This window comes from Chelon labrosus, assembly GCF_963514085.1.
Source record: "Chelon labrosus genome assembly, chromosome: 18".
Classification (NCBI taxonomy): Eukaryota; Metazoa; Chordata; class Actinopteri; order Mugiliformes; family Mugilidae; genus Chelon; species Chelon labrosus.
This window is the reverse complement of record NC_140351.1, coordinates 14,385,845-14,409,165: the sequence shown is the minus strand read 5'-3', so window position 1 is coordinate 14,409,165 and position 23,321 is coordinate 14,385,845. Positions and strand designations below refer to the sequence as shown.

Here is a 23,321-nt window from a genome sequence, read left to right as displayed (position 1 = left end):
TTGTAAAGACATCTGAAGACGATTGATTGGGCGGAGAATGCTAGCTGGTAGAATTCCCATTGTTTTATTGGTTTCTCCTTGTGTGCTACACCCTCATTCGTTTCACCTGTTTCTCCAAACTTATTTTTTTAACCAAACTTATTTAAGTTCTTCCTTGGTTTACTGTTTAGTGTTACTCACTGTGGTAAAACGTAAAAGTAAAACTAGACTTATTGTAAATAATTTACCCCATGCTTTTTCCTGAATATTGTCGTTATGTTGGTGTATGGTGCGTGTTTAGTGCAGAAAGAAACGGTGAAAAGGAAAACGTTAACACTAGCCGTTAGAATTCTCCTTTTGATTGTTTCATTGGTTTCTCTTTGTGTGCTCCGCCCTCAATAGTTTCACTTGTGTCTCCAAACTTATTTTAACCAAGCTTATTTTAAATTCGTCCTTGGTTTCCTGTTTAATGTTACTCCCTGCATAATTCTCCTTTTGATTGTTTCATTAGTTTCTCCTTGTGTGCTCCGCCCTCATTAGATTCACTTGTGTCTTTATTTGTAAAGAATCAAGTATATTGGATATTGTAAAGACATCTGAAGATGATTCATTAATGGTTAAAATCCCTACTTCTCTTGATTTGTCCAGGGTCTGTTTAAAAAAATCTACTAACTATAGGCATTACATACAAGTTGTGAGGCTTAATTTAAAACATTTTAAAGCTGCATTGACCCCATTGTATAACGTCACATTTTGCTCCTTAAACTTGGTCTAATCATTTGCAGTGTGCCATAAATGTGTGCACTGGAGTCCTTCATCTCCATGGCCACATAAACAGTATGTCATTAATGTTTTATGAAGAAGCTGGCTATAAGAATCAACCTGCAGGCCTGGCGGTGATACCATCACCGAGGGAAACAGCAGGTGGCATGGATGTAAGGATGCCCTGGCGCATGACTAAACTGGACTAATTAAACAGTTTAGAATTAAGTTTGTAAGATGTTGGCTGGAAGTTAATAGTCACGCTGAAGTGACGGTTCTCTGAAGACTTGTGATTTTTCTTTCTCAGTGATGTTCTGTCAGGATGGAAGAAGCTGAAGATAGCGTTGCTGTGGTGGGAATTGGATGCAACTTTCCAGGAGGTCAGCATGATTTAAGAACTTAGTTTGTTTTTTGATTTACTGTGCATGTTTTTAGTATTTCACTGACTAATTTGCCCTAATGCAAGCTGCATTGACAAAAATGTCTCAATACACAGTAGTTAGAAAATTCACAAAGACAATTTGCACAATAGATCATACCGATTTAAATGTGTTCAATAAGCATCAGGATTTGTACAATTTAAATCTTTTTGTTTGTTTGAATTAATCTACCGTGGTCAAATATTCAGCTCTTCTGTCCCATAAAACAATCAATTCTTTGGACCTTTAAAGTATTATAAATACGTTGTCATATGAACAGGTGAAGGCCTGGACAATTTCTGGAAGGTCCTGGTGGAGGGGAGAAACTGTTCTGTGCCGATTCCTAAAGAGAGATTTGACCTAGCCAGTTGGTATGATCCCGATGACAACAAAGCCGGGAAATCCCGCACAGTCAAGGCTGCGCTCATTGATGGGTATGGTCTTTAACTTTTATCATATGGTCTATTTAGATAAGCATCCTTATGTGTATGTACATAGATATAGTCTAATAGAGTATTTTTTTCCTCTCCTCATAATCGCATGTTGCTTGTTTTTTACATATACGCTGCCCTCTATGCTGGGTTATTAAGACATCTGAAAACTTTTTTGGACGTGTTCAAAAAAACGTTTCTAGTGTGTCCCCTGCTGTCCAAATTATTTATTAGTACTGACCTTTCCTAAAGTTATGTGATTGTGATGGTATAACTTGCTAATGATGTGACTGATCTAACACATGCCTTGAAAATGAAATTCTGACCATGAAATGCTACAATGCTGCCATATTCCACAGTGTGTCTTTAAACCAAACATATGATGGTGTAAAAAATTAGACCAAAAAAATAGCAAATGATTCTAGATTACTGGAAATAAAGAGGGAGTTTCTTCACATGAAACTGAGTCATGGAGTTGGAGTTTCCTGAAAAAAAGCGAGTGGTGTAAAAAAAAAAAAGCACTTCTTCATTATTTAACCATCGCCTAAAAAAAGACCAATCATATAACTGTAAGACGCAGTCTCACTGAGTCTCTGTTTCAACTTGTGTAGAAAGTGCTAACTTCAAACTACTAGTTTTTAAATTGTGTTGACAGGCCAAGTAAAACTAGACTTATTATAAATCATTTACGCCATGCTTTTTCCTGAATATTGTCGTCATGTTTGGTGCGTGTTTAGTGCAGGAAGAAACGGTGAAAAGGGAAGTGCTACCATTTACCAACACCTGCCTGAACATGACGATTGAGCGGAGAACGTTAGCTGGTAGAATTTCCCTTTTGATTGAGTCATTGGTTTCTCTTTGTGTGCTCTCCCCTCATTTAGTTTCACTTGTGTCTTCTTACCCCTCTGCCCACTTGTGTGTGTGTGTATATGCCCTGCCTTTCCCGTAATGTCATCTGTTGTTCTTCCTGTATTTTACGTAACTTTTGTCCTGTTATTTCTCCCATGTTCATGTAACGTCTGTCCTGCAACCTCACCTCTGTACTGTTCTGTATTCCTTCTTTCCCGAATGTACTTCTGTTAACTACCCCTGATCTGTTATTCCTTCTGTGTTGTCTGTAACTTCTGTTCTGTAATCTTCTCCCTGTTATCCTTCCATGTTCTTGTCTACTTTTGGTTTTGGTCTGTTTAGATTTCCCTGCCATCCCTGCAGCACATTTTGTTACCATTTACAAAATTCCTGCCTGATCTCTTGGGGCCTCGTGCACAAAGACTTAAGTGGATTTCCTACTGAAACGTGGCACGCACTCAGATCCAGAAGCACATTTCCTTTGTACATCCCAATCAACGTGTTGAAAAGATAATTTTGCATTCGTTGTTGTGTATGGTATTTTATTTGTAAAGAATCAAGTCTATTGGATATTGTAAATACATCTGAAGACGATTGACTGAGCAGAGAATGCTAGCTGGTAGAATTCTCCTTTTGATTGTTTCATTAGTTTCTCCTTGTGTGCTCCGCCCTCCAGTGATGGGCAAGCTACTTGATATGTGTAGTGAGCTAAGCTACCAGCTACTCTACAATAAATTCAGCTTCACTACACAGAAGCTACCACCCATAAAAATGTAGCAAGCTAAGTTACAATCTGTCAAAAGTAGCTTGATAAGCTACATTAGTAGCTACTTTCAGTTAATCAAACTGCATGCCAAGTCAATGCAATTTTAGTGATCAAACTGTCAGTCAGATAAAGGCTAAAATATGATTTATTCATTGAACAATAGCCCAATACACACAAAAAAAATACAATTTAGAGCACATTTTTAGCTCTAGTTACACAAGAATGCCTTTTGAAATTGTAAATAAAATAAAGTAAGTAAATAAAGTAAGAAAAAATTATAGCAATGAGCCTGAATAGGACAAAAATATGAGTTTAGTTTACAAATTAACATTGTATTTTCATTACAAATTAACATTGTAATTGTATTTTATTATTTATTTAACTGTAATTTAACTGAATTGCTATATTTCAGCAAGAATGCCCTCTGAAATTGTAAATAAAATACAGTAAGTAAATAAAAAAAACATGATAGCAATGAGCCGTGTGTTCGAACGTGTGTTCTTATGTTTGTGTTCGACAGGAACTTTTTCTTTGGGTTGCACAGAAGGCATCTGAAAAATATATTTCTTTTCACTGGTCTCCACTAAAGTGACATACTTTTGAAGGTATGGCCACGGTGTATGCTCATGTTCTTCCACGGATCTTGGGCTCTCTGCCATTCTCTTTTCTCTCCAGTGTGTGTGTCGCTTGTCTATGTCGTCACCGTGAACATTCTGTAGGCCTACGCATACGCTTGTACCCGGCGTGTTTTTGTCGACACAGAAACATCCTGTTTTCCTAATTTATGTGTTTGATGGCTGCAGGGAAATGCTGTTATGTGTGAAATGTCAGAAATGTCCAGGAGAAATTAGCTTTCGAGGACGCTACCGCACTACTTGATCAATAAAAGAGCTTAGCTACTGAAAAGTTACTTGGTTTTGTAAATAGCGACGTTACTGCCAAGCTACTGACAAAAGTAGTTAAGCTAGTAGCGTCGCTACAAGTAGCGACGCTACTGCCCATCACTGCCGCCCTCATTAGTTTCACTTGTGTCTCCAAACTTATTTTAACCAAACTATTTTAAGTTCTTCTTTGGCTCCCTGTTTAGTGTTACTCGCTGTGGTAAAATATAAAACTAGACTTATTGTAAATAATTTACCCCATGCTTTTTCCTGAATATTGTCGTTATGTTTGGTGCGTGTTTTGTGCAGAAAGAAACGGTAAAAATGGAGAACGCCGGTAGTGGTGGGCAGATCGATCCAAATATCGATAATATCGGTATCGATATTGATCGATATCAGTGTAATGAGATCGATACTTAAGTTTCAGTTTCTCTCTTGTTTAATTAAAGAAGCGACCTGACTGTGCTTGTCTAAATGCTGCTGATGTGACAGAGCAGAGCAGGCTCACTTTGCTTTGGTGTGTTTGTTGTACCGTCACGTGTCTTTGCACGTTGCATGTATTGTAGTTTCTGAACACTGCCTGAAAAGAGTTTTTCATTTGTTCTCACGTGTTAATTTTGTGTTGTTTCTGAACAAACACTTTTTTATTGTGATAATAAAGTATTTTCTATTTACATATAAAACTTTGCCCAAATTCTGCACTGGATTTTAACTGATTCATAATCCAAAGGGCAAATCACAAAAACACTTAAAGGTCATGAAAAATCATTCAAATTTAGATTGATTCAGATTGATGCATCCACCTTTATTGTTAAAAAGTATTGATACTGGCGATACTGGCCCTGTGTTTACTTGGTAAACAAAAAAAAAAAGACACCTCTTTCCTATTGGTAGAAAAATGCATCACATCAAACTTAAATGGCAATGGTTGCTCAGGAAGAGGGAAATGCTGTGACGCTATATATGATATATGGAGTGATGACGGTGAAAGAGAGAAGCAAGATTTGAGAGATTTGTGACGTTTAGACGTTTCTTATGGTTCGTTAAACATGTTTGTGGTTTTAACAATGAAAAATCTAACTTTTTCCTACTCAGATTTTAGTGTGGTTTTAGGTCCAATGTATTAATATTTTTATTTTGCCTACCCCATCTTAGTCAGTAGACTTGACTAAATAACAGAAATTCAAAACAGCTTAACTGCTGTATTACTACATTTCTAGTGCTGTTTCAACATAAGCTGAACATTATAACAATCATAAAGAGTGTTTAGTGCAGGGCTGTTATATTACAATTATTTTTCAAAATTGTACATCATGTTTTGGCATGGTAATATTCTGTACTGTGAAGGTCAAACATGCATTAACAGTAACAAAGTAAAAACAAAGTAAAAAACTAAAAGTATTGGGAGGAGTTTAAATTTGGAAATCTCTAATTTCCTTACGATTTTGTATGTTGGCAGGTTCAATGAATTTGACCACAAGTTTTTTGGCATCAGTGACAGCGAGGTGGAACAAATGGATCCTCAACAGAAACAGCTCCTTCAGTGTGTCTATAGGGCTTTGGAGAATGCTGGAATTCCTATGGAAAAAGCCAGCGGGACCAGGACGGGAGTGTTCTTTGGTACTGAATGTTTCTGGTTACTGAGTTTTAATTGAATTGTACTGGGTTGAATGTAACAGTGGCAGGTTGACCCAAAATTAAATTGCTGCCTGTCATTTAATCAATGTTTTACAAGAGAATAAGTTACACAGATTGATATCAGGAAATAACATTGAAAATAGTATTTATTTTTTTTATTTTTCAATTTTAGGCATAATGAACAGAGACTATGAAACAAATGCAGCCCACGTTCACCCAAGTGTGATCAACCACTGGACTGGCACAGGGCTCGCCATGAGTATTGCGGCAAACAGAGTCTCCTACATCTTCAACTTCACTGGACCCTCGCTGTCTATAGACTGTGCCTGTTCATCTTCCCTTGTCGCTCTTCATCTTGCCTGTCAATCCATTAAACAAGGTCTGTGCAGTATGTACCACTGCAGTGGAAAGCTGTCTCCCAGCTAAAGTTAAAATATTATTGGATGAAATCATAAACTACGCTTTATCTTGTCAGGAGATAGTGACATGGCCATTTGTGGAGGAGTCAGCTGCATCATTGAGCCAAGAGTCTTTGTTGCACTCAGCAAGGCTAAGATGATCTCACCTGAAGGGACAAGCAAACCGTTCTCCAGCGCAGCAGATGGCTACGGTAGAGGAGAAGGATGTGGAGTAGTTCTCTTGAAGCCACTGAAAAAGGTCAAAATAAGCAGAGGGTAATAAGAGTGGTGTATTGTTTTAATCAATACCCAACAATCTTTTTGATGTTGTTTCTTTATAGGCTCTTCAAGATCAGGACCACATTTGGGGTATCATCAGCAAAACTGCAGTCAACCAGGATGGACACTCAGTCTCTCCAATCACCAAACCCTCTATGACACAACAAGAGGAGCTGTTGCGCAGACTCTACTCAGAGTCCGATCTTGCAAATGTCCAGTACATTGAGGCGCATGGAACTGGAACCCCTGTTGGAGATCCAACAGAGGCAGGAAGCATCTCGAACGTCATTGCTAAAGCCAAACCCCCTGGTTCAAAGACACTGTGCATTGGCTCGGTGAAGAGCAACATTGGACACACAGAATCTGCCGCCGGAGTGGCCGGACTCATTAAGGTACTCCTGATGATGAAGCACGACACAATTGTCCCCTCACTTTTCTACTCTGATCAGACTTCCAGTGTAGATACCAAGGCCCTGAACATTACAATTCCAAAGGAAACAGAAAAGTGGGAAACCTGTGGTCCAAGATTTGCAGGAGTGAACAACTTTGGGTTTGGGGGAACAAACGCACATGCCATTGTCAAACAGCATGTACAGTCTTGTGCTGATAAAAAAAGTGATGAGAAGCAAGTGAAATATTTTGTCATGTCAGCAAATTCACCTAAATCTCTTACTATGATGCTGGAAAACACCATTAAACAGCTAGGGGTAGATGACAAAGTTGATCTAGATTCTCTCTTATATACATCAGCGTGTAGAAGAAGCCACCAAAAACATAAATTCAGAAAAGCCATTGTGGTGTCATCTGTAGTCGACCTTAAAGAAAAACTAAGTGCCGCTGTGGGCAAAAATATCAGCCCAGCCCACTCAGATCCAAGGTTAGTGTTTGTCTTCTGTGGAAATGGCATCACTTACCACGGCATGTGCAAGCAGCTTCTAAAACATGAGCCAGTGTTCAGAGAAAAGATCCAAGAGATTGCAAAGCTTTTCCTAAATCTGAGTACTCTGAACATCCTGGATCCACTTGAGAGTGAGTTTGAGACTGGTGACTTTAACAGCCCAGATGTTATCCAACCAGTCCTCTTTGCTGTTCAGGTTGGGATTACAGCCGTACTCAGGCACTGGGGTGTCAAGCCTGATGCAATTCTTGGACACTCTGTTGGAGAAGTTGCAGCCGCCCACTGTTCCGGCCTCTTGTCTCTTGAGGATGCAGTGAAAGTCATATATTATCGCAGCACTCTCCAGTGCAAAGTCACAGGGGGGAAGATGCTTGTGATCAGCAACATGGCTGTATCAGAGGTAATACCTCTGCTCCCTCGTTACTCTGGCAGAGTTTGCCTTGCTGCTTTTAACAGCCCACAGTCTTGCACCCTCTCAGGGGATGCAGATGCAATTGAGTGCCTCTATAAGGAGCTAAGTAACTCTGCTAACAGTCACAATCTATTCCTCCGAATGCTGGAGGTTCCTGCTGCTTATCACAGCCACATGATGGACCCAATTCTGTCTAAAATTGAGGAGACAATTGGCTCCTTACCAGCAAATAATCTGGACACAGAGTTGTTCTCAACAGTGACAGGCAAAGAAGTCCAGCAAGGAGATTTCTGCACAGGCAAATACTGGGCTAGAAATATTCGTGAGCCAGTTGCTTTTGAGCAGGCAGTGAGGTCGGCAGCCAAAGGGAAAAATAACACAGTCTTTGTAGAGATTGGGCCAAGGAGGGCACTACAGAGAAACATCATGGAATCTTTGGGAAATGACACAGCAGTTCTTGCCTCAGTGCAGCCAGAGAAAGATCATGAATCCGTCATGGGCGTTGTTTCCAAACTGTTTGAACTGGGCGTTCAGGTAGATTGGAACACTTTCTATAGAGGGTACGAGACAATCCCTCTGCCTTTCCCAAAATACCAGTTTGATTGCTCAGACAGAGATGTTATTATTGGAGCAGCACAGAAAAACACAGCCAGCAATCATCCTGTGGTGTGTCAGACAGGAAGTGACAGCAACATCTTCAGGTGTGATCTGATGTCGGACTCTTCTTTCTTCTTGAAAGAGCACAAGCACAATGGCATACCCATCATCCCTGGTGCTTTCTACGCTGAGTTGGGCTTGGCTGCATTCATGGCCAGCGCTAAACCCAAAGTGCCTCTCAACTCACTACAGCTCAGTGTCAGTTTTCACAGCCCATTTGTTTTGAGCCAGAATTCGCCTGAAATGAAGGTGCAACTACAACAAACAGAGAATGAAACTAGTTTCACGGTATTTTCCCCATCAGCAATGTATGCATCAGGCACTGTGGTTTCAAAGGGCGAGAGGCTGATTGAGGAGCAGTGCATTTCTCTTAGCTCCATCTACAAACGATGCACATCTGTGGTGAGCTTTCAGGAGTTCTATGGGTACCTCTCTCAGGGAGGCTTTCAGTATGGAAATGTCTTTCAGAATAAGGGGGATGTGCACTATGGGGAAGATCTGAAGGAGGCTTTTTCAGCTGTCTCCGTTCCAGAAGAACTTAGGCCTCATTTGCATGACTACTACATTCATCCTGTTGTGTTGGATTATTTGTTGCAGCTTCTCCCAGTTACTGTGGAGCACATCTTTGCTGGTAGGCCAGGATTTCCCGCCAAAATAGGAAGCCTTACAGTGTTTGAGCCCTTGCAAAGTGAGATGATTGTCTATTTGAGAGCAACCGATGTGGGTGTTGATCACTTCGAGGTTTGTGGCTGCTTTGCAGATAAGGAAGGCAGAGTGCTGGTTGAGGTTAAGCACATGATAATCAAGTATCTCGGCAGTCGCTCTCACGTGGTTGAGGAGTACTTCTATCATAACGCCTTCAGTGTCATCCCCCAAGATATCCCTCCTGCTCCTCCACCAAAGGCTTTGGTCTTCTGTGACCACATAGGGATCTCTAAAGGTCTGCAGCAACATTTGAACCCGGAATCTAGATATGTTTCCTACGTTCATGCAAAAGATATCTTGAGTCAAGGGTTTCCTTCCTTCTTGGCAAATCTCAATATTGCAGACATCGAGAAAAACTTTGACGAGGTCTTATTTTTGTGGGGCAAAGAAGACCTCACATCAGAGACGGCTGATGATATCGTGCAGCATTTGGCGAGCTGCTGTGAGATTTTTCGCCAAATAGTCCTCGACTTGAAGCGAATTCACTTCCCAAACTCCATAAGAGCTATAACCTACCGCTCATCTGACATCACAGTTGACCATGTAAGTGCTGGTTTCGCTCTTGCGGGTATGACGAGATCATTTGCTGCTGAGATACCAGATCTTTCTTTTCAGCTGATTGATATAAGCACTGTCTGTGCTAAGGACATTGCAGCTCTGTATGAGGTTCTTAGATCATATCCTTGCAGCAAATACCCAGAGTTGGTGGTAAAGGACGGGCTGGTTCTGAAACCTTCCATTGTCCGAACTCAACCGGAAGCCTCTGACAGTTCAGAGACCAGTTATAATGCTACAGTGTCTAAACCTTGCATATTTCAGACAGCTGATCCACATAAGATGATTCACCTCAGTGCCATTGACTTTGCCGATGAGGCCGAGCCACTTAGTGACACTTCAGTAGAAATACGACCCAGCAAGATATGTGTTCATTCATCTGATTACTTCCCTGTCAGTGATTCACACCTGAAATTTGGCCAGACGCTGTACTGGAACAAACACTCATCTCAGAAACACAAGCTTATCGCTCTTGATTTCAGCGGTACTATAACAGCAGTGGGAAAAGATGTAAGGGAACTGAGAGTGGGAGACCACGTGGTTTCCTGCTATCCTGTGGTGGCATCTAGTAAAGTCAGAGTTCCAGAGGATGTGTGCTACAGCCTCAAAAAGTTCTCATTCCTCCGAGAAGCACCTTGTGTTTCCTACTTTGTGCTAGCATGGGAGATCCTACATAGAGCCTTGCCCAGAGCCAAACATAATTTAGGGATCATATCCTCTGTGTCTGATTCTGCTCTGGTGAAAGTCTTAGTTCTCACCTCTCAACAATCAGGTTGTAATGTGACTGTTGCCACACAGTGCAATGGCTGTTTTGTGGCTGCCAATCAAACGCAGGCATTTGTCATCCTACCTCCATTTGATGAATCTCTGACTGATAAAGTTTGCAGCCTTCCAGGCATTCAGCATGTTGTAATTGTATGTGAGTCACAGAAGCATGTTTTGCTCGCTCAGGAAATGTTCCAAAGTGTAAAGGAGAGTGTTCACGTACAGACAATTCACATGCCTGTCATTTTGCAAAGGGGGTATCTGAAAGTGCACAGGCCTCACATTTATCCCTGGCTGAAATCCCTGAAATCCCTGGAGTTTTCTCTCAAAACTTTCACATTCCAGAGTGTGACATCTGAATGCAAGCCACAGTCATACTTCAACTCAAAGGAACTGGCTGTAGTGGCTCTGAACAAAGATGTTAGCAGTACGCTGTCTGTCATTCCACTACTGCCAGGAAAAAAACAACTTTTCCGAAAAAGAGCAGTTTACATAGTGGCAGGTGGTCTTTCTGGTCTGGGCTTTGAAACCGTGAAGTTCATCTCACAAAGGGGCGGTGAGTACATTGTCATCCTCTCCAGAAGCAAGCCCAAACCAGATGTGCAGCAGGAAATACACAATGTGGAGAAACAGTGCGGAAACAGCATCACCGCCATGGAGTGTGACATATCTGTCTCTGAGCATGTGCACAAGGTTATCAGTGTCATTGGTCAAAAATTCCCCACTTGTCCAATCAGAGGAGTGTTTCACAGTGCGGTTGTCTTGCGTGATGGACTGATTGAGACCCTCAACAAATCTCTGTATGAGGAGGTTTTCAGACCCAAAGTCAACGGTGCTCTCAATTTGCACCATGCAACACAAAACTGTCAGTTAGATTACTTTGTGTGCTACTCCTCCATCTCAGGTTTCCTGGGAAACGCATCACAAACAAACTATGCAGCTGCCAATACATTCCTCGACATGTTCTGTCAGTACAGGCGCAAACTCGGGCTGCCCGGACAGTCTATCAACTGGGGAGCTCTGAACCTCGGCCTACTCTTGAACAAAGAACATTTCCAGCGCTTTCTGGAGGCAAAGGGGATGATGGTGTTAGATGTGGCTGAGATCCATAAAAGCTTGGAGCAATGCCTTGTGCTCAACCGACCCCAACAAGCTGTGTGCAGGTTTCACTTTAGAAACATCAGGTTCAACGTCCTCTCACAAAATGTAGCATTGACCATGCGCCTGTCTGCACTGGTCGAGGAGGCCTTCCAAAAATCCAAAGAGGCAGAGTCTGAAACTGCACCAACGGACTCTGTGTCATCAAAAGATTATGTCTTCTCTCTCCTTAGTAAGACTATTGGCATGGACCAGAATGAGTTGAAAGAAGAGTTGCTGCTTTCAACACTAGGCATCGACTCCATGCAGGCCATGACTCTGCAGAATCTGATCTTTAAGGAGAGAGGCGTGAATGTGCCTTTGGTGAAATTGCTAGATCCCAATGCCACACTGTCGACTGTGATAGATATACTGAATGAAGGAGCTAATGGTGAAAATGTAAATGTCAGTGAAAACAAAGAGTCTCTTCCAAGTGAAGATGGAGACCATGTTTCTACAAGACTGTAAACTCTCCAAAAAAATACAAAAATATGTAAATGTTATATATGTCTGAAGCGAGTCAGTCATCAGACATACTGAACATTTTGTCATTTCATTTAACATAAAATCTTTGTTGAATTTTTGTTTTGTTTATATGGTACTTTAAATACTTTTTTTGTGTGTATATTTTGGCTTTGGTTATTCAATTTAATTTTGCATTATATTTTTTTAAAAAAAAACATGTTTTACCCGGCTCTTTTGGATTTTTCTGTCGGTTACTCTCTCTGCTCATCAAAATATTAACAATGAAAACATGAAAACAGTCTTTACAGTTGCCCACATAACAGTTGAGAATATTTTATGTAAAACATGTAACTTTTTTTTGTATTCTTTTATTACATTAACGCCTCTCTCTGTAATTTCTGAAGTCTTCCGAAGGGGTTCTGTCCTTGTAATACTAAAGTAAGCTCTCTTTTATCCACCTGATTTACACGGGTCATGGTCAGCTCTTATTACTCATTTATCTTTGATCAATTTTATGATGACAGTGACAATTGCATCAAACGCAATATTGTGCCATGTACCACTGCCGCAATACGATTGTTGAGCTTAATTTATCACATCGCACATTGTTCTCTCTCAGGATATTTACATCACAAAGGCTTACGTGTCATAAATCATTTCAAGAAATGTCTCTGAAAATGCAAATACATATTTGGTTCTGCAACTATTTTTTTGACATCGTACCAAATTTTCCTGATGTGATTAGTTTACATGTACTACACATTTCTGTATCATGGAGTGTTCACTGCCTAAAATCAGTCAACATAACTAAATATCCATTAAATTCCAAGACATTTTATTTCATTTTCAGATACACACTAACACCATTGACTGTGTATCTTTGGGCTGTGAAGAATGTTATGTGGACAAACCCATACAAATGTGCATAAAAATGAAATGATTATTATTTTTGTTTTTGGTAAAGAGGTACAAGGTATAATCTGTATCAGGTTTAGGCAACTCAAACAATTAAGTAAGAAATGATGGTTGCTTTGGTCTTTTCTGTTTTTGCTGATTATTATTTCTGGTTTAGGGAAACATGACTTCTTCAGATAAAAAAAATTAAGAAATCACAGGTCATTAAACCTGAACATCGTTGGTGCTGAAGAATGTGTGCTGGTCATTTTTCTTCATTTTGGGAGTATCTCAACTTTCTTGGGTAGATGTGGCAGTCATGGCGATTACATCAATGATCAGTTTGGAGTCTGATTTTTATTTCAGTGCTGTGAATCTGGGAAATGTGCCAAGGACTGGACAGGTATTTATTACGAATATTATTGGCAAGTAATAAAAATCAGGAAATAGGTGAGTAAAGAGCTTTTCAGTCATAGTTTATGAATAAGTGGAAAACCCTAGCCTGACGAGCCAGACCCACATTAAATGTAGGGTCTGGGCACTCTCCATAGACAGGGCTCAACCGGGGGGGTGGGATAAACGGTTGTCTTTCAAACTCCCTCTCTACGCAATAGGATAGCGCTACAACCAATCAGAGCAACGAAGAAGGTGACGTAGTCAGAGCGACGGAAAAAAGAGTTCCTTGCATGTGTTGTGGAAAAAACTTATCCTAATAGATATTAAATAGTTCTTGTTGCATCCTGTTTTGTTTTGTTTATGAGTTCGCCTACAGGTTGAGTTTCTCCTGCATTAATCATTTTTAAGCTGTGGATCAAACTTTTGCCGTATCCGGTTGGCAAAACTCCAAATACATCATTCTTTTGTAAGAACGACCTCAGTGCAGTTTCTTGTTCTTTTCTCAGAGAAAAGCTTAACTTCAAGTCTTTCAGAGTGGCGGCCAAAGCCGATTCGAAAGAAAGTTGTTCGCTAGCAGCAGCCATCGCTCTGGTAGTTCTAGCAGGATGGGGAATTCACGCGTAATTCACGGAACTTATGGTCGCAGGTCAATCGTCATCATGTTAAGCCCGCCCACCGACTCGTGATTGGCCTGGTCCATCTTGGATTTTTCGAAATCTCAAGTCAACGGAGAGTAACTAGACTGCCCCTGGAAGCAAATGTAATTTGCTGCCGCTAGGGGCGCATCTAGATTCTAGGCTACAAAAACCCATCTTCCATGTTACCATCTTGGCTCTGTGTCCGTCAAAGTCATGTATCATTAACCATGGATATAAAGGACCTGAGATAATGTCAGGGATTGTTTTCTAAAAATAAAATAAAGTAAAGTATTACTTATTCATGAAGTGTTCTGTAACAAGACAAGATCATGCACTTTTATTTTTATTTAATGTACAACTTCAATCTGTCCAACAACATTTAGTTCTTAAAATATGCAGAAATGGCACACTGATGACGACAGTTCCTGTACAGACCTTGTGAAATTATCCATTGTTCAATACAGCAGTTAGTAAATTGGCCAGCGTACTGTTGGGGTCCAGTATTACAACTAAAGGTACATTTACTCCTGTCTCCTGGAAAATCTTGTTCTGCAGTGTCATGGCTAACATCGAGTCGATGCCCAGAGCACTCAGAGTGGAGTCATCATCCAGTTCATCTACATTTATATTTGTTATGTCACTGACTATTGTCTTCACACTTTCATGTGTGGAAGACACATGCTGAACTTTGGGTTCATTTTGTGTTTCGTTTTGGAGCTCCGCTTCCACTAAAGCTGACAGTCGCTCTCTGAGAGATGCACTTTGTGAAAGAACGTGAATCTTAAGATTCTTGTAGTTGAATTTGCAAATAACCTGTTGCGGTCTGTTCATCAAAAGACACTGTTTGAGTGCCTCGTGAATCTCGCAAACCTCCATTATCATCATTCCTTTTGCCTCTAAGAACTTTTGGAAATGGTCTTTGTTCAGCAGCAGGCCGAGGTTCAAAGGACTCCAGTTGATGGACTGTCCGGCGAGACCAGCGTTTCTCCGATAGTGACAGAACTTGTCGAGAAAAGAATTGGCTGCTGCATAGTTGCACTGTGAGGCGTTGCCTATGAACGACGAGATGGAAGAAAAGCGCACAAAGAAATCAAGTTTGTTGTGAGGAACACAGAAAGGTCTGGTAATGAGATCCGCCATGGTGATTGGGGAGATTATGATTATGAATATGATTCCCTTTTTTTATTCTCATAAGAGTACTTTAAATCTGAAGGGTCAAACAAAAGCTCGGGGAACACAATGGAGATTTTTTTCGGACTAATAGAATCTTGAGGTAGACATTTCATCCCGTGAAATGTACCAAAGGACTCTGAGCGTGACACCACCTGCTATGCTTTTCGTACTTCTCATAACTTGTTAAATTCAGACAGCATTTAAGGAACTTGGTGTTTTCCCATATGCTGATCAGCCACAAAATTATGACCACTGACAGGAAAAGTAAATAACATTGACCATCTTGTGACAATTCAATGTTCTGCTGGGAAACGTTTGGATCTGGCATTCATGTGGATGTTACTTAAGATAAGATAAGATAAGATAAGACTTTATTCATCCCCGTGGGGAAATTAGGGCGTTACAGCGGCAGGAAACAACAGTGCGAGATGCAGAAGATACAAAAAAATAGAATAGAATAAAAATAGAATAGAATACGGCCAACAAATATGTTATGTACAGAAAATATTTACATATTGCATCAAAGAGATTCGCAGTGTCTGGTCTGAGGTCTGACTTAGACATGTACCACCCACCCAGACCAGACCAGGCACCCCCACCCCATAGCAATGACACTCCTTGATGGCGCCAACCATCCCCAGCAGGATACAGCCTGACACAGACACACACAGAATAACGGTTTAGGAACAACTGGCCTCCAAATTCACTAGATCCCAAACTGATCAAGTATCTGTGGGATGATCCACAGAGGCCCCACTCTGTGTAATATGGATGAAAATTCATCCATATTAAAGATTAACTTGTTTTCTCAGATGTAATTTTTATGTGGCTTGCAGAAAACATGTTGCAATAAAAAAAAACAATCAGAGCATTTCTCAAGCCAACACACCACACACCAAGCCACCAATGGTCTGCTCACTTTTATAGTGTCAGGCATTTGGTGAGGTCTGTGGCTCTAGTGTTTCTGTTGTGGTGCTAGTCAGAAGACTGAAAGCGTTACAAACGATTCAGCATGACCCAGCAGCGATAGAACGAGTCATGGGAGAGAAGCAGAAGAGGCAAAAGCACACAGAAGGTTTTTCTGTTTTTACATTTGCACGTCCTCTGTACATATTTTAACAACACAATGAATAAACTGTACACCAACTGATCAGCATGACTCGGGAGAGGCCAGCTCTGTGTGATGGTTAGTCGTAGCTCGGCTTATAGAAGCTTTTCCGGTCTCCTCTTTTGAATGACAAATACAGACTACTGCCATTACTTCCGAAATCAAGAGTTAATTAAACTCATAGAGGTGCAGATCACATGTGCCAGTTGGCCATTGGCTGTAGTATTTGCCATGTGTTCAACATTGTGTAACATTTTGGTCCAGGCACAGATGACGTGCACAATTACAGTTAAGTATTATTTTAGTGCTGTTTATTGGAACAATATTCTTAATTGTTTGGTGAATATTTGCATTGAGCAGAAAGTAATGTACATATTTTGTCAGGAGAGGGTGCTCTTCGCCCATTCATCCACACATTACTTATTAATATCTGGTGATAAGTTTGTTTATATAGACATTGCCTATAAACCATTGTTGTTTTTTTCCGTGTTTAGGCGCAAAGATCATAATAGCATGCCGGGACATGGAGAAAGGGCAGTCCGCTGTGAAAGAAATGATTGAAAGCTCAGCCAGCAGCAGTGTGGTTTGCATGAAACTTGACTTGTCAGACTCCAAGTCCATAAGAGAATTTGCTGGAGCACATGTACACATGAAGAGGCTTTAAAGCAGCAGACTTACTGCTTGTTTGTTTTTTTCTTCCATACAGTTGAGCCAAAACTTAACGTCCTCATCAACAACGCTGGTGTAATGGTTTGGAGCTTATGACCTATACTGAAGCCAGATACCAGGGGCAGCTCTGCTTGCTTTGGCTTTACTTTAGAAAAGCCGTCCTGTCCACTATCTTTAATATCTAGTAAGTCCACTGAGTACCAATTATCCCTCCAGCTGAGTGATAACGGTCACCAAATCACAGGTAATATCCATTAGATTTTGATTATTGTTGCTACTGGATCACACAACGACAACTTGAATACTTTCTTGAAGTTGTTTTAATCTGTTAAGGCAAAATCCCTGTATATGTTAGGGAGGCCATTTAGCTCCTTGTTCATAACATATAACATGCTATATAAAAACATATATGCGGTTTATATTACTTTTGAGTCACATGCACTTAAAATGATGTTTAATCTAACCACCTCTCTCTTCCATCTGTCTGTGATGCCTTATTATTTAGCAGTAATATCCTTTTACGACAGTAAGCTGAAGTCATAGAGCTTGATTTTCTATTGTTTGACTACGCAAACAATTCCTTGGTTAGATAAGAAGTACAGCTTATCACCCTGCCATCAGAACATTTTCCCTGCCAAGGTTTAAGAACTTTTTGTGTCAGTAACTTCCTGCTCGGTAAATGTGTCAATAAAAAGCTTAAGGACTGGCAAGGATGGGCATCTGAAGCAATCTCTACAAAATATTTATATTTTTATAATACAAAAAGCACATTCTCCTCCCAATTTGGAACTTACTTCTTGTCCTCTCCTTATCATCTTATCTTAGCATCTCTTTTAACATTCCATTACAGCTGATTCTACCAACATGACTTAAAAAAAAATTGAACTGGTTTAATCGATATAACTAAATATTCAGTGCCTATAATTAGTATTCACCTGTTTTCCCCTTTTACTGATTTTATAAACGAAATCATGGTCAAGCATGTAAATTGATAAAAACATTGCCAAAAAAATAAATCTTTAATATAAAAGTGAAAACAGATTTCTACAAAGTAATTTCAATTAATTAAAAATATTCAGTTGTTACGTCCAGCTACTAAATTATGACCCTGGGTCATAACACAGTATTATCTGAAATAAGAAATTGCATGAATACTCACACCCTTTTTAAATGACTGACATGATTCAGTGGAGGTCAGGGTCACGATTAGTGAACTGGAGATCACCTGAGTGCAGTAGATGTGTCTCAGTTGGCTGTCCTGCCATTGGTTAATCAGTATTCCAGGCTACAATTACACCATGAAAACAAAAGGACATAATAAGCAACTAAAAGTATAGGTCAGGGACAGCTAAAAAAAAAATTAACATACCCTGGAGTTCAGTTAAATCCATCATTGAGAAATTAAGGATGAAGCTGGCACATGTGTAAATCTGCTTAGAGCAGACCGTTCTCTCAAACCAAGTGATCGTGCAAGGAGGAAACTAGCGAGGGAGGCCGCCAAGACACGTATGACTACTCTGAAGGAGTTAAATGCTTCAGCAGCTGAGATGGGAGGGATTCTGCATACAACTGTTGCAGGGGTTCTTTATCAGTCAAAGCTTTATGGCAGAAATAGAGTTTACTCAGGGCATGTGAGAGAAGGTCAACAGTTCATTAGTCTTTAGTCGTGACACCAAAATGGGTCTTTTTGGCCATCAGACTAGGTGCTATGTTTGGCAGACACCAACCACTGCACATCAGCACAAACCATCCCCACTGTGAAGCATGGTGGTGGCAGCACCATGCTGTGGGGATGCTTCTCAACAGCAGGTCCTAGACGACTTGTGAAAATGGAGGGTAAAATGAGTGCGGCATGATCTATAGAAATCCTGGAGGACTATTTGACTTGGTCTGCAAGAGAACTACGATGATTTATTTTCCAACAAGACAATGACCCAAAGCATCAAACTACACAAACATGGTTTAAAAACAATTTGTGGCTGGACTAACTGACTCAAATGGGCATCTACAAAATAATTTGTAAATTACTTATGTTGGTTATTCAGATTGGTGGTATCTTCTTTTTCATGATTCGTATTCTTCTCCAGGTCACTTCCTATTGACACATTTATTGATTGACCTGATTAAAAGATCGGCACCAGCCAGGATCATCATTGTGTCCTCCATGGCTCATGCCTGGGGCTCCCTCAATTTGGAAGACATCAACAGTGAGAAGAGCTATGACAAGGGCAAAGCCTATTCTCAGAGCAAACTAGCCAACGTCCTCTTCACCCGCTCACTGGCTAAACGACCAGAAGGTGTGTACTCAACCCTGATCTCTATGAATATTGCTTTTAAGGTTATCCTTCCTTTAATTTGATTTGAATATAAAGTTGAACTCCATTCGTCAGACAGTTGACAGTTAAGAGTTTCCCTCAGAGTTTCATACACAGAAATATTAATCAGGCATTCACTTCCCATGTTTAGGCACGGGTGTGACGGCATACTCTCTGCATCCTGGAGTTGTTCAGACTGATTTGTGGCATCATCTGAACGGTCCTTAGCAGTTCATCATGAAGATGGTGAGTCCGTTCACCAAAAACTCTGCCCAGGGAGCTCAGACAACCATTTACTGCGCTGTGGAGCCATCGCTGGAGAAAGAGAGCGGCGGATACTACAGGTACACCCTGCTGTAACACGGAGACATTGTTATATAGTAGTCAAACATCCCTTAAATTAGCTATTAAATTGTGTTTCAGATCAATTTAACATTTGCATTTTCGAGGATTATATTTCTCATGTGTCTTACAGCAACTGTGCTCCTGCCAACTGCTATGCTGCCGGCAAAGACGACGAGCTGGCGCAGAAATTGTGGGAGCTGAGCTGCCAAATGCTCTCCATCACATTGGAATGAGGAAACCTGGTCAGTTCAGTCAGTTGTCTAAGTCTGATCACACTAACACCGCCCGCCTGGAAATAGAATGTAAAATGGGCAATTGTCTTAATATAGCTCATCTCACAGTTATATATTTATAGCCTGTAAAGTTTCTTATCTAAATTTCCATTTTCTAAATCATGTCCTGTTCATTGTGATAACAGTGTTGTGTTTCTGAATATTTAATAAAAATAAAAAACTAAAACAGTAAGTCTGACTATTGTGTTTTCAAAAAAAATAGTGAAATGTAAATAAAAGCATAATGAAGGCTGTCCATGAAAATGACTTCACCTGGATTGGGATATACTGAATTTCGACTTGGCACTAAACTGGCACTAAACGAGCGAGAAATCAAGTCACTGATCCACACCACCAGGATCTACAGCAATGACATAGGGATGTTACTCGGATTGGACAAGTGTGGCTGGATGGTCTCAAAGAGACTCAAAGGAGAAGATAGAAGCCACAGATATCAAGACAAGAAAGCTCCTCACCATGCACGGAGGGTTTCACCCCAAATCCAGCCCCCTGAGACTGTACACTAAGAGGAAAGAGGGAGGCCGAGGACTCGTGAGCATGAAGGCCACTATCCAGGATGAAACATCAAAAATCCAAGAGTACATCAGAAAAATGGCCACAAAGGATGAACTGCTAAGTGAATGTCTCAGGCAACAGAAACCCGATAAGAGTGGAGAGGAAGAGGAGCAGAACACGGCATACATGGCATGTACCACCGCCAAATTGAAGAATTGGCTGATGTCGAGAAGACCTACCAATGGCTGGAAAAGGCTGGAAAAGGCAGTAAAATGGAGATTAACATTCTTGATATGGCCTCATACAGCCTTCTATAAAAGTTAAGCCTTATGTTGTCACAGAGGCGGTTTTCATTTCATAAATTTGAAATGAAAACCGTTCAAATGTGGTGTTTATTTGTTGCTGTGAGTCTTTATTTACAGTTTCAATGGCCAGGTGTGTTCGTAGAGCAGGTGTCCCATTGATGGCAGGGTTGGTGGTCTGATTCTCAGCCCTACATGCTGAAGTGTCCTTGGGCAAGACACTGAACCCGACATTGGGTAGACGAGCACCTTGCATGGCAGTTCTAATACCATCTGTGTGTGTGAACTGATAAGAAAGAAACACTGTAAAGAGCAACGAGTACCACTAAGGTAAAAATGCACTATAGCAGTTCAGACCATTTACCGTGATGTGTTGAAAAGATAAATTTGTATTCATTGTTGTGTATGATATTTTATTTGTAAAGAATCGAGTCTACTGGATATTGTAAAGACATCTGAAGATGATGATTGATTTTTCAGTTGATTTGTCCAGGGTCTAATCTACTAAATACAGGCCACATCCACTTGTAGGCATTACATAAGTAATAAGTTCATTCATTCATTCATCTTCTGTAACCGCTTATTCCTGTTGTTAGAGAATAATTTCACTTCCCTATAAATAGTTTGTGTAGTAAATAGTCAATCCATCTGTGTCATTGTGTAGTTAATGTTAGATTACTGCTGGGGTCAGTTATCTGCCCTATTTTCTCTCTGAGGAACATGCCAAGGCCATGGTCCCTCTTTGGCGTCTTCAATCTCACTCTCTGGCTGTCTACAGACACAGCTGTAGAGTTAGATGATAACGCCCTCCGTCACTGGATGACACTTTGTATTTGTGAATACTTATCTTCATGTTTATGTACTATAGCCAATGGGATGTTAACACATCTCCCCTTTGCTGCCTCAGCCCACCTTTCTAGTATAAGAATCTGAGCTTTACTGTTTGACCCTTAGAATTGAGGTGGACTCATGCACTTATGCTGAAGGAGTTTATTTAGGCTCGATCGAGGAGAACAGAAGATTCGTCATCACAACATAAGACATACAGGACTCTGGTACTTCTTCTTCTTCATCGGCATCACCACAAATTCCTCCCTAACACCTGTGAAGGGTTGCGGGGTCTGCTGGAGCCTATCCCAGCTGTCGTTGAGTGAAAGGCGGGGTAAGTAATAAGTTGTGAGGCTTAATTTAAAACAGCCGATTGTTAGTTGTAAGTTTCTATGAAACCAGTGACCCCATTGTATAATGTAACGTTTTACTCCTTAAACTTGGTCTAATCATTTGCAATGTGCCATAAATGTGCTCACTGGAGTCATTCATCTCCATGGCCACATAAACAATCAGTCATAAATGTTTTATGAAGAAGCTGGCTATAAGAATCAACCTGTAGGCCTGGCAGTGATACCATCACAGAGGGAAGGAGCGGGTGGCATGGTTGTAAGGATGCCCTGGTGCATGCAGTGGCGGTGCCAGAGAGGAGCTAGGTGGTGCTGTAGCTCCCCCTATAATAGCTATAGCACCCGCCCAGCACCCCCAAGAAATGTCTGTGATTTTTTTATATTTATATTTTAATTGTCCGATTTGAATAGTCTTTTTCACGTGGTTTAAAAATGTGAATTAAATAATAATAATAAATATTTATATTTATTTTGGTCTAAAACAAGAGGCCCAAACAGGTGATCTTCTTTGGCCAATGGGCGCAGCGCGCTGTGAACCTTTCCATTGAGGACGCTAACGTTACGGTTTGTGCTGCAGGTGATAGCAATTATTCATCATTAGACTAGTGTTGGTGACTGTGTGAGTTCATGATCGGAGCATTTTAAGCCGAAGCGTGCACAGTGTCTGTTGCCTTCTGTTGCTGCTGTTTGCTGCTCAGTTGTATTCAGGACTGGACTGTGACAGAATTGTGTGAAATATTATTTTCAGAGGTTTACATTGGCAGGCTTATGTATGTTGTATCTATAGCCCTTGTGTTTAGGGTTGCCAACCGTCCCTTGAAAAACAGAATCGTCCCGTATTTAGAAACAAAAGTAGGCTACTCATCCCGTATTGAGCTGAAACAGGACGCACTTTGTCCCGTACTACCGTGAGAAGTAAAAATAGTGTATAAAATGTCAATGGATTTAAGGAATAACAGGGCGCTTTATATGAACATTTACGGTAAACCTATTCCCAGGCCGTCTCCAGCTCTGTGACCAATGAGTTGACAGCGGTAATCCCGCTCATCTCATTGGTCGAGGTACTGTTGCTTGAGAAGAAGATACCGAAAGACAACAAAGCAACAACTTTTCCTCACACTTTCTGTTTACACTTTTCTTATCGCACTATTACAAGAGGAATGTTCTGCTTTCTGTTGTTTTATATTAATTTATACAGTTTTAAGTTAAGCAGGACAGGTTTCTGTTTAAGAAAGATATTTATTTTATTTTATTTTAAAAATAAATAGTTGAATAATAATTTGTTTTCCATGTGTTCATATCACTCAAAAATATGCATCTAATTCTATTCAGGTTCGAGTCAAATAGTTAAAATATAATTTCACACACACAAATGGCCTAAAAATTTTCACCACACCAGCATGGGTGAAGGCAATTGGGTCGGCCGGCCCTGACAATGAGGTGTCCCTTATTTATTTTTCAGGGAGTTGGCAAACCTACTTGTGTTGAATACTTTGTGGAATGAGTATAGTTAATGCGG

At 40.5% G+C, this 23,321-nt stretch overlaps 1 protein-coding gene and 1 pseudogene across 2 annotated transcripts; both read left to right on the top strand.

Annotated features, from left to right (window-relative positions):
- Positions 1-814: 814 nt before the first annotated feature.
- LOC311503420 (phenolphthiocerol/phthiocerol polyketide synthase subunit C-like) lies at positions 815-12,041 on the top strand. The gene is made up of 6 exons (XM_084566125.1): positions 815-1,121; positions 1,441-1,594; positions 5,547-5,707; positions 5,898-6,104; positions 6,201-6,382; positions 6,465-12,041. Exons 1-6 carry the CDS (start codon positions 1,064-1,066, stop codon positions 11,997-11,999), a joined length of 6,297 nt encoding a protein of 2,098 aa, XP_084422251.1. The 5' UTR covers positions 815-1,063; the 3' UTR covers positions 12,000-12,041.
- Positions 12,042-18,906: 6,865 nt separating this feature from the next.
- LOC311503768 (retinol dehydrogenase 12-like) lies at positions 18,907-19,855 on the top strand (annotated as a pseudogene). The gene is made up of 3 exons (XR_014699999.1): positions 18,907-19,171; positions 19,341-19,533; positions 19,665-19,855. The product of XR_014699999.1 is annotated as a retinol dehydrogenase 12-like (transcript).
- The last annotated feature ends 3,466 nt before the right edge of the window (positions 19,856-23,321 follow it).

Coding starts and splice junctions, on each gene's coding strand:
- LOC311503420 (XM_084566125.1), top strand. CDS start 1,064: ATGGAAGAAGCTGAAGATAGCGTTGCTGTGGTGGGAATTGGATGCAAC. Junction 5,708..5,897: donor CAGGACGGGAGTGTTCTTTG/GTACTGAATGTT, acceptor TTTCAATTTTAG/GCATAATGAACAGAGACTAT. Junction 6,105..6,200: donor CTGTCAATCCATTAAACAAG/GTCTGTGCAGTA, acceptor TTATCTTGTCAG/GAGATAGTGACATGGCCATT.